This window comes from Lipotes vexillifer, unplaced genomic scaffold (genome assembly GCF_000442215.2).
Source record: "Lipotes vexillifer unplaced genomic scaffold, Lipotes_vexillifer_v1.1 scaffold1008, whole genome shotgun sequence".
NCBI classification, from domain to species: Eukaryota; Metazoa; Chordata; class Mammalia; order Artiodactyla; family Lipotidae; genus Lipotes; species Lipotes vexillifer.
In genome coordinates this window covers 2,103,721-2,114,280 of record NW_006772616.1, presented here as the reverse complement: position 1 = coordinate 2,114,280, position 10,560 = coordinate 2,103,721, and the positions used below count along the sequence as shown (strand labels likewise).

Genomic DNA, 10,560 nt, shown 5'->3' with positions numbered 1-10,560 from the left:
GGGTGGGGTGGGGGGGGTTCGTTTTGTTCTGCCCGGCAAAACAGTTGTCCGAGTCTAAAATTACAAAGCAAGAACTTCATGAAGACTCGCCAGTCTCTTCCAGGGCCCAGCACCCCTCCCACCCATATAGCCTTGTATCATCTCTGTCATCAAATTCAGCTCTGTAAACCAGAAAAGATGAATACATACATCTGGTAGTTTAAAAAAATGAAAATAGGAAAATGTTGATCAGGGCAACAGCTGACTCTCAATCCAGGCTACATACAACCCAGCAACACTCCTATCCAATCAGTGTCACAAGAACCACGTTACCAGAGGACAGGAGGGGGGTAATGTTTGAAGTTACAGTTCTCAATGGCGCAAATACGAAACTGAAACGTGAAGAGCCGGTCACCGTTGTCAGTCATCCAAAAAAAACACCGTTTACGGTAACCCGAGAGCTTTCCTTATTATACCTGCTCGGCAACACGATGTTCTCAGAAAGCAGGGCTCGGTGCTGATGAGGTTGAGTCTAAATCGATAAAGCTTCTTTGGCAGTTAATATCGCACTAAATCATAAGAACCGTAAGATGTTTTCGCCTCTGCTCCAACAATTTTACTCTTAGAAATTTATCCTAAGGAGGTAAACCAACAGAAATATGGATAAAAGCGGTCACTGTGTTATACAAAGATCGAGGTGGGGGCGGGGTATGGGGGTGAGCAAAAGACAATCCCCAAATGCCGAGTATTAAGCGACTAATGTCATCACACTGGGATCTCATAGCCCTGACAATTAAAACTGTAAAGGTAGCAAAATAATCACATTCTTGCTACGTGTACAATATGTAAAAACACGGCCCCAAATGGGAGAAGACAGGCAAAACCAAGAAAGTCTACCTTAATTAGGGTTTATGGGTGATTTTATATATATATATATATATATATATATATATATATTTTTTTTTTTTTTTTTTTTTTTTTTTTATAAGAAATCATGATAGCTAGATGTTGGATTTCCTGGCCTGGTCCTCTAATTTTCTTTCTTGCTTTCTCACGGTTTCATGTGCTTCTTTCTGGGGTACTTCAACTTTATATTCCAAACACCTATTTCCATGATACTTTATTTTTCAATTACATTTTTTCCTTTGAATAATGTATTTCCGATCTTTTTTTTAAGGAATAAAAATCAATCAACACACCTAACTCTTCCCAAAACAATATAGGGGGTCCTACCGGAGCTGACTTCCCAGGCAACGCCGATGTATGCAGTCACGCAGGATGCCACACTTAAAAGTTTTAACGCTCAGCTGTTTCCGAAATCCTCAACGACTTTTTCAAACACATTTTCACTTTGCACTGGGCTCTGCACATTATGCATATGGTCCTGGATCTTGATGCTGAAACACAAATAAATAGGCCCATTAAAAAACTAAAGCTAGGTGGAGCCAAACTAGTAAAACATACGACCCTAATAAAACTTGGGTATATTTCGTACTGCACATAGGTTGTAAGAATACAGGCCCTATTGTCTTTTTTAATGGTTTGCTGTTTTTTTGTTGTGTTTTATTTTTGGCTGCGTTGGTTCTTCATTGCTGCGCGTGGGCCCTCTCTAGTTGCAGGGAGCGGGGGGCCATGCTTCGCTGTGGTGCGCAGGCCTCTCGTGGCGGTGGCCTCTCTCGTTGCAGAGCACGGGCTCCAGGCACGCAGGCTCAGTAGCTGTGGCTCAGCGGGCTCTAGAGCGCAGGCCCAGTAGTTGTGGCGCACGGGCTCAGCTCCGCAGCACGTGGGATCTTCCCGGACCAGGGCTCGAACCCGTGTCCCCTGAATCGGCAGGCGGACTCTTAACCACTGCGCCACCGGGGAAGTCCCGGGCCCTATTTTTTAAAAGCTATTTATCCCAACATCTACCCCCGAACACTCTCTAGGCTTAGGCTGTGCTCATTTTACAGTCAGTTGCTCTTCTGGAGGATCGCGTGACGAAGGGCAGAGTCCAAAGCACTCCTCTGTTGATCTTTCAAGGGTTCAAGTTGGCCTTTGGGGTTTGCACACAACATCAGTTATTTAGGAAGGCCACCATCCCCAGCACCTCCTCTTATTACTAGTAATACTTGGTAACATCGATGAAAAAAATCCTACCTTCTGCGGCCCGTTCCTGCAATGGGACTTCTCTTTAAAAAAAAAAACAAAAAACAAAAACCTGAATGGTTCTTTTACGTATCAAAAGCCCCGCCACCGAAAGTAATTTGTATTTGCAAACGATCGGTTGTAAATATAATTTAGGAACAACATTTCTCAATTGTTATCGGAGTGCTTCGTGTGGTCCCCCGCAGGCCCCTTCGGGTGAACCGTGCGCAGGGCTATAATGAGCCAGTCGGCAGATCTCATCCGAGCCCCGCGTCCCGGTGGCCGCTACCAGCTGGGCCTCATGTTTTGCCTTGTTTACAGCCGACAGCGTTATTATTCTGATCGGGGCTCTGCTTTCTTATCATATTGTTGTGTTGAGCGCGCCTTTTCCTCTCCGTTTGTGTTCCCTGGCAGGGCTTTTCTTGCCTTATTGACAGTTTGTAAAAATATGCATTAATTTGGAGTTTCCAGCATGTATCATGGTGTCTCTGTGCTCTGTTTGCTTGAAGTTGATTAATGATAGACCCTCGCTTGGGGTCGGTCTCCGGAGAGTTCTTTCACAGGTTCTGCATGTTAACTAGCAAAGCAGAACACACAGCAAGCCGTGATTAGCCCAGCCTCCTGCACACAGTGGTCCCCACAAACCACTGTTGCGTTAACCGATTCTTGCATCACGGGATTATTGGAAGATTTGTATTCATCCACCCAGCAGGCCACTACGGGGCCTGTTAGCTGACACTCAAAGGGTGGTCCTCGGACCAGCAGCATCACCAGGGAGCTGGTCAGAGATGCAGAGTCTCAGCCCACACCCCAAACCTGCCGAGTCACAGGCTGCATTTTCACCGGATCCCACGGGAATCTGTGTGCACATTACAGTGTAAGAAACACCACGGGAGGAGGACACGCTCCCTGACGCTTCTGTCCAGAGACCCTTTTGTGATGATGGAAATTTCTCCCTCTGTGCTATCCAACATGGTAGCCGTTAGCCAATACGTGTGGCCCTCGAGCACTTGAAATGTGGCCAGTGTAACTGAGAAATGGAATTTTAAATTGTCTTCATTTTCATAGTCGCACGTGGTTAGGCGCTGCTGTGTCGAACATCACAGCCCTAGACTGGGGATTTTGTGTTACCCAAAACCCCCGACTTACCTTGCGTTGGGAAGTCCCCACGGTGAACCTTCTTTTGTCTTTCCAGGCATCCTGTACATGTCAAAGAAGAGCCCCTGGATCCAGAGGAAGCTGAAGGGCCGCTATCCCTAGTGACAACAGCCAACCACAGTCCAGATTTTGACCACGACAGAGATTACGAAGACGAACCAGTACATGAGGACGTGGAGTGAACATCTGGGCAGGCCGACCCCAAGAGCGTGAAGATTGGGGGGGGGTGGGGCACACAAGACAAAACACGTCAAAAGTTTTCAGTGAAATCGTTCTCCATTGGTTGTACAGTCTGGAGGATTTTTCACTACATTTGGACAACTCTGCAATGTGTTAACTCTTAGTGCCATCAAGAATCCCATTTGGGAGTATTTTTGATTTTTCTACTTTTTGTTGAAAAAAGGAATTTGTACTCTGTGCATTGGATGGACTTGTTTGGTACTGGGGATTTTCCTCTCTTAACAGTCAACATCAGTGTTGTAAATTTGCTAAACTGATTCACTTTTAGCAGCAGACTTTGAACTGCAGTCCTGCCGACATTGGACAGTGAGGACACCCAACTGAGCATGTGCACCTAAGCTGCAGACCACGCCTCTGCCCAGAATTTAAGGATTCCAATGGACGACCTATTTGCACAGTACTGCATGTTGATTATCACTGCCTTTACTCCATTTTTTTTTTTTTTTTTTTTTTTTTTGCTTCCAGTTTGGATGGGGAAGGCCTTTGGGTGTGTATTGGGGGGAGGGTTTAAAAAAAATTTTCCCAAACTTTTTAATGTATTGCTCTTTTTTTTTTTTTTTTTTTTTTTTGCTTCCAGTTTGGATGGGGAAGGCCTTTGGGTGTGTATTGGGGGGAGGGTTTAAAAAAAATTTTCCCAAACTTTTTAATGTATTGCTCTTTTTTTTTTTTTTTTTTTTTTTTTTTTTTGGCTTCTCCTATACCATTTTAAGTTCTGACCTCAGGCCTCCATTCGGGCCCACGGCCTCTTGGAGGCTTCAAGTTTTCTGTACCTTGTGATGAATGTTAATAGGTGTTTTTATTACACGAAGCTGAATGTCATTTCTCGTTCGTAGTTTTCTGTCACTCATTCCATGTCCCTTCAGACATCACCACTGTTTTCTCGAAAGTCAGAAGACATTCCGTTTTGATCTTTTGCAAAAAGGTCCCAAATGCTGCACTCTACACGTGAAGGTCCTCTCACCCAGACGTGAAGTTCCTGCCAGAAAGAGAATGAATGACAGAAAAAAAAAAAAAAAAAAAAAAAAAAAATAGAGACACCCTAGGAACCATGCAGATTCAGTCCATGAAGAAGTATTGGAAGGTGGGAAGGGGGTTGTTTCAGATTTTCCTCTTTTTTTTTTTTTAATATTGCACCTACCATCATTCTTAATAAATGCCACAGCATTTACCAGCACAAGGAGACATAGGCAGCAGCCCCCTAACCCCCAAACCAAAACAAACAAAAAACAAACTCTCGCAGCAGTTCGACTGACAGTGGCTGTGGAAGCCTGTCCCTGGGATGACCTAGTTGAGATGGGCCTCAGGCTCTCGCAGTTGTGAAAACCAGTGTGGCTTGCTTTGTTTGCAAAATGGCCCAAAAGCTGGCTTCCCTGAGCAACTGTGCTGAAAGTCGCGGTGGCCCCAAACCGAAACATCCATTCAGACCCGCTTGGTGGCATTCATCTGTCTGAATGCAAATTAGATTTCAGATTGAACTTTGCTATTCGAGTTAATGAGAACTGGGTTCAGCAAATGCTGAAGTGTTAATTTCCAACGTGCAGATTTGGTATAGCAGTTCAGCATGTGAGGCAGTATCATCCCACCAACCCAGTCCCAAAAACCAACAGGAGAAGACATCAGGCAGATGGGGGCACAGCTCAGCCCTGGGCTTTTGGGGAGACACATGGCACACAGAACATGACAGTCGTGGGTCAGTACAGCCTCAGTCCTTGGAACCCCTGAACGCTTCCACTCTGCACCCCTTTCCTGTCACTCATTTATTTACCTAGGAGTGTAGCTTTTGTTTTAGTTTAAGAGCCTTTTGGAGCTTAATTTATATGCTTTGTACCTCTTTTTTTTTTTTTTCCCCTAAAATTACCAAAGATATTCCACAAAGGTAAATTATGTTCTCTGTTTTTATGCTTTATCTGATGAAGCCAAATATCCTCTTCTTGTTGATCAAAGGAGGCAAAGTAATTTAGAGGCAATTGATGAGATATAGGCTATTGCTAACTTAAGATAACTGCTTCTTTATCATAGAGGACATTTAGAAGACCAAGTAGGTAAAGGAACCAAAGTTGCAAATTTTTTTTTTTTTTTTTTTTTTTTTTTTTTTTTTTTTTTTTTTTTTCAGTCCTCGGTTTTTGTTTTTGTTTTTCCCTTCTGTACCTCTACAGAGACCAAAACGCATTCTTGTAAAGAGAACTTACGGGGCTACTGAAGAGAGAAATAGGACACAGTATTAAGGGAGCAATAGAAGGAAGGGATTACCATCTCCAAGAAAAAAAAAAAACCAATGCACGGCACATGAAACTTAAGGGGGTGTCCAGTCCAGGAGACAGTTAAGATAAAATGAAGGTAAAATTCAGAGAGAACAGAACAGCTTCCACAATTGAACTAGACCGCGTAATGTAGTATTTCTAGAAGACATTTCTTTTTCAAAGAAAGCTTGTATGCCACTTTTGTTTAAGGACTGTGCTATGATCACTGCATTCATTTGGGTTTATCTTGGCATATATATCCTCTGGGTTTTTGTTTTTGTTTTTGTTTTTAAAAAAGGTTTCCTTTTTTTTCCCTTCCTTTTTTCCGGATTAGGCTTGCGTCAGCATTTTTCATTTAAAAAAAAAAAGTAACATTCCCGTCCACTCACAAGCTTGGTACAAAGACTTCTCTGGCAGTTACTTTTGAAGCTTCACACTGCTTTCTCTATAAAGAGCAGTCTGTGGTCACTCGAGACTTAGTTTTTGTTTTTGTTTTTTTTTTAACTTTTCCAGGCAGCGTCATGATGTGCAGGCAGTAGCCAGACAGGGTCATGGGAAGGGGGCCCTGTGCTTCCAAACTGAGTGGTTGCTGGTTAGTTTGGTATTCAAAAGAGGATAAAAATCTGGTAGATTAGTTCATTCTCAGCATGTGTAGCTAGACATGAGTAAAGTTAACAGCATGAGAAACTGTTAGTACGCATACCTCAGTTCAAACCTTTAGGGAATGATTAAAATTTAAAAAAAAAATACATTTCACTCAGTTGCACTTAGTCGTATGTCTTGCATGCTTAGTCTAAAGACTGTAGCAAAAAGAAAAAAAAAGAAAAATTAGCTTTTACGTATCTTTGCAGGTATCACAGCCTTGCAGAAGAACCAACTGAAAAAAAAAAAATTTCTCAGGCTTTACAGCAAGCAAACTTCACTCTGATTTTTCCAATTCTGATTCTGTATCCCTTGGGGGTATCCCAGTTGCTTCTTTAGGATGGGGTTTATTATGTTGTACATATATCCCGATGTGTCTGTGTGACTCTGTCTTTTTTGGGGGAGGGCGGAGGGTGGTTCTTTTTTTAGATATTGTTCCTAAAAAGGAATAAATGCATACACCTGTTTGTCAAAACACCTTTGCTTTCTGTGCAACTGCTTTATATTAACGATACTTTAAAAAAAGAAAAACCTTTGGAAAAAAAACTACTGTATGTAATGGAATTGCAGAATATGCTGCACATGTATTTTATTTAGTTATTCTTGCTTTCAGAATATTGGATGACATTTCCTGACATGTGGGAGGGAGAAACTCCCAAATTTCTTTTTTTTTTTTTTTGGCTTTTAAAATTGTAACATAGTTGACAGATTTTTTTTTTTTTTTTTTTTCTTTTTTCCTGTTCTCATTGATCGGAGCATCTTGTACAGGTTTTTTTGGTGTTTGTGCCTGCCGGTGTGAGTGTCTCTGTTTTTTGATACATTCCTATCCCTTGTGTTTATCCTACCATTGCCTTCCTGGCTATCTTAAACAAGTTCATGCGTTTGAAAAGAGAAAAAAAAAAAAATGTTGTTTTAAACAATGTTTTCTCCTGCTGCAGTAAATATTTTGCATGATGAAATTCCAGGGTCACACTTTCAAAGTTTATCAGTGAAATAGTGATTAATCATGGGAAGTGTCAAAGCTATTGAACTTTTTGTATAAAAACAAGAAAAAAAGAAAGAAAACTTTACAAGGTGCCAAGATGTACAGACAATTTGTTGCTTTTATTTTTTCCCCCAAAGAAAAGCGTACCTTAGGGAGAATGGTCCCTTGTACCGGGCAAATGCACTGTCAGGAAGGAGGATCCATCCTACTTGTTGTCCCTAGAGTCTGTCCTTGTAAGACAAGTTAACGCTGCCTGCACTGAACCAGCAGTGAAAGGAAACATCAAGGCTTATGAACGGGAAGAGTGACCGCCAGCCCTGCCACCTTCGGACGGCTCCGACCTGATTCCCCGCGTTCCGTCAGACCTAGTAAAGACACCTTGGATTCTTCACCCAAAATATGATGTCCATCACTAGCTATTTTACCACGGGGACAAAAAAAAAAGTTAAAGATTTCGTCTCCTTTCCACATTCCAGCTTGAGCTCCGTTTCCAAGGGTACCAAGAAGAACATGCTTGTCAGGATTTTGAATCTTTGGGGGACCTTTTGGTTAATGGTAGACCCTCTGGATATTTTGGATGTTTCTGAGAGTCGATTTTGGCTTTTCTCTCCTGAGAAATGAGACTTATAATTCCAAAGGCATTTTGTGGGCCCGGTGTAGTTCTCATGATCTCTGCTACCCAGAAGCCTGCATGGAGATGGTACAGCCCGGACTGTCAGCGTGGTGCTCCGTGGAGATGTGCTGCCAGTAACAAGCCTTTTTTTTTTTTTAATTTCGTTTTGTTTTGATAAGGCATAAAAGGAACTCATTCCGTGACATCAACTGTAATTCCATCATTCCGTGTCTGTGGATACAGACGAAAAAAAAAAAAAAAAAAAAAAAAAATGTTGTGTAGTCAGTACTCATTACTGACATGATCGCATTCTCAGATGCAATAAAAATGCTGGTTGTTCACACTGGTAGTAAAAGTCGCCACAGCCTACGTTTCTTTCCCCTTCTGACCTGCTCGGAGTGTGTGTTCGGCATATGCCTTAGGTTTAGCACCAGCTGCTTCCCTCCCGGAATTAAAATCAATCTTAACTAAAAGCTTTTCATCATCACGGAGAACTGAAGCTCTCCTCCGTCGGGATCTAAGTGAAAGTCTCCACGTAGAGAACTGGGGGGAAACCAGAAAAACAGAGGCTACCTGTTCTCTCCAGGAAGCACACTCTTGATTTTTTTTTTTTTTTCCTTCATCACATTTTATAGAGAAAAAACAAAATATTGAATAACTAGCATTAAGAGCTAACTGAAATTTCAGAGGAAGGCAATTTCATGAATAATTCATTCAAATTTCACATCTGCAAGATTAGTCATCCAAATAAAATGCTAATGTCAAAAACATGCACCATCTATAATATTCTCATCAAGAAATCTTTTTGCATATAATGATAAATGCCGAGATTAGGACAAATGATTTTATAAAAATACTCTTATCAGAAAGTAGGTTCGATAGCTGCCTTTACTGATGGAAAGAGTAAAGCTCCCATAACTAAATACTGCCAGAAAAACCATCTTGATTTCTGAGGTCTTTAAAAATCGCAGGCCTCTAGAAAAATGTGCTCTTTCTCTTTAATATTATTCTGTCATACATATTCTAAGGATTAATGAATTTGGGCATCCTCTTTGAGTAAAAAATTGGTATATCGAAAGCAGCACTATTAAGTGGCTAAACCGCAGTGACATACAACTGTGATGTATATAATTCAGAGCACATAACACAAGCCAAGAGATGACTTGAAAATTAACCTTGCAGTTCTTATTCGGCAAAGACCAGCTGATACTGAGGAATATGTAAACGTTCTTTCCCAGCGTGGTTTTGAAAAGCCCATACAGTTATGCCACTGTCTAAAAGCCCTCTAGTCTCATAATTAGTAAAACATTTGAACCCTTCATTCTTATCTAGTTACTAAGAATAAATCAGGGTTAATTGAAATTCCTTTAAACGCCAGGCTTAAACATAAATACTGCTTACAGCATGTGCAGTTGGTAAAATTAAATATGTACACGTATTTGAATCAACTGAAGGACCCAAACCAAGTAGGAATGACGCATTAGAGAAGATTTTGCTGGCTGATGCATATATACATTTTTCACTGTATTTCAGGAATCGTTCTAAGGCGGGAACATCCTCTTTGACATTTATTTCAGGCTTGTCACTCAGATAAACAAGGCAGCAAACCCAAACTGTTGGCTCTTCTTTTAAACGGGGAGCCTTTGTATCAAGAGCCTAAACTCTGAGGAAGGCCAGTTTCACACCTACACTAACCAGCTGCATGATAGCTGTTACTCCCCCTCCCCCCAGAAAACGATTAAAACATAGTGTAATTAGTCCTTCTTGACTTACGAGGTGGTGCCTTCTTTGTTGATGTTACATATTTAGGTGTAGGGTAATATTCACAATTTATCTTTCATCTTTATTGTAGTTGAGTCACATAAAAGCAGTCTTTATCTGAATAAAGTGAAGTTGGGTCTCAAACCTTCATTTAATGAATTGACTGATGCATGAAAGGTTTAAGACAGAATTCACATTGGAGGGAAATTAAATTACGTACGAAAACACTGGTTTAACTGTGGGACAATATTTGGCTTAGAACGCCGTCACTCTAGATATAACCGACTTTTATTTATTTTTAAACAGCATTTTATTTTTTTAAACAATAATACCCCATGTCATCTTATTTCCACTCTGATTGTAAAATGAGATTCCATGCTTAGCACCCCCAAAATACACATATATATCTATTTGAAATGATCAGCCGGCCTTTTCTTTGGCTCCTACCAAGAATGTAGGGAGGGAGAAAAAGGGGGGAAAGACAAGCTTCGAGTTATAATGTTAATTTGAACGTAACTGGCCTTTCAAGAATTACTTTCAGCCAAAGCAATAATCATTATTTACCAGCGTGTGACATTTTTATCACTCATCATATTAGCGAATTTCCATTGAAAATGCTAAAATGGTTCGTCATAAGGCAGATAACTGCTCTAGCTGTAAAAATGACCAACACAAGTGCCGGGACTCAAACATTAAATTATACTGTAATTAATAAAGACAGTTAAGCTGTCTACTAGCAACGGCAATTTAGGTAACCACATTTGATCGGCTATAAATTGTAACTACATTAAAATTCCAGAAATATTAGCAATATGGAT

At 40.9% G+C, this 10,560-nt stretch overlaps 1 protein-coding gene across 4 annotated transcripts in view; it reads left to right on the top strand.

The window, feature by feature from the left end:
* FOXP1 (forkhead box P1) overlaps nucleotides 1-3,481 on the top strand; it is a 606,527-nt gene extending 603,046 nt beyond the window's left edge. For all 4 annotated transcript variants that reach the window (XM_007447659.1, XM_007447657.1, XM_007447660.1 and 1 more), the window contains one exon: nucleotides 3,299-3,481. In XM_007447659.1, coding sequence (XP_007447721.1) covers nucleotides 3,299-3,443 — 145 coding nt within the window. In that variant the 3' untranslated portion in view covers nucleotides 3,444-3,481. The remainder of the gene's footprint in view (nucleotides 1-3,298) is intronic.
* Nucleotides 3,482-10,560: the final 7,079 nt, after the last annotated feature.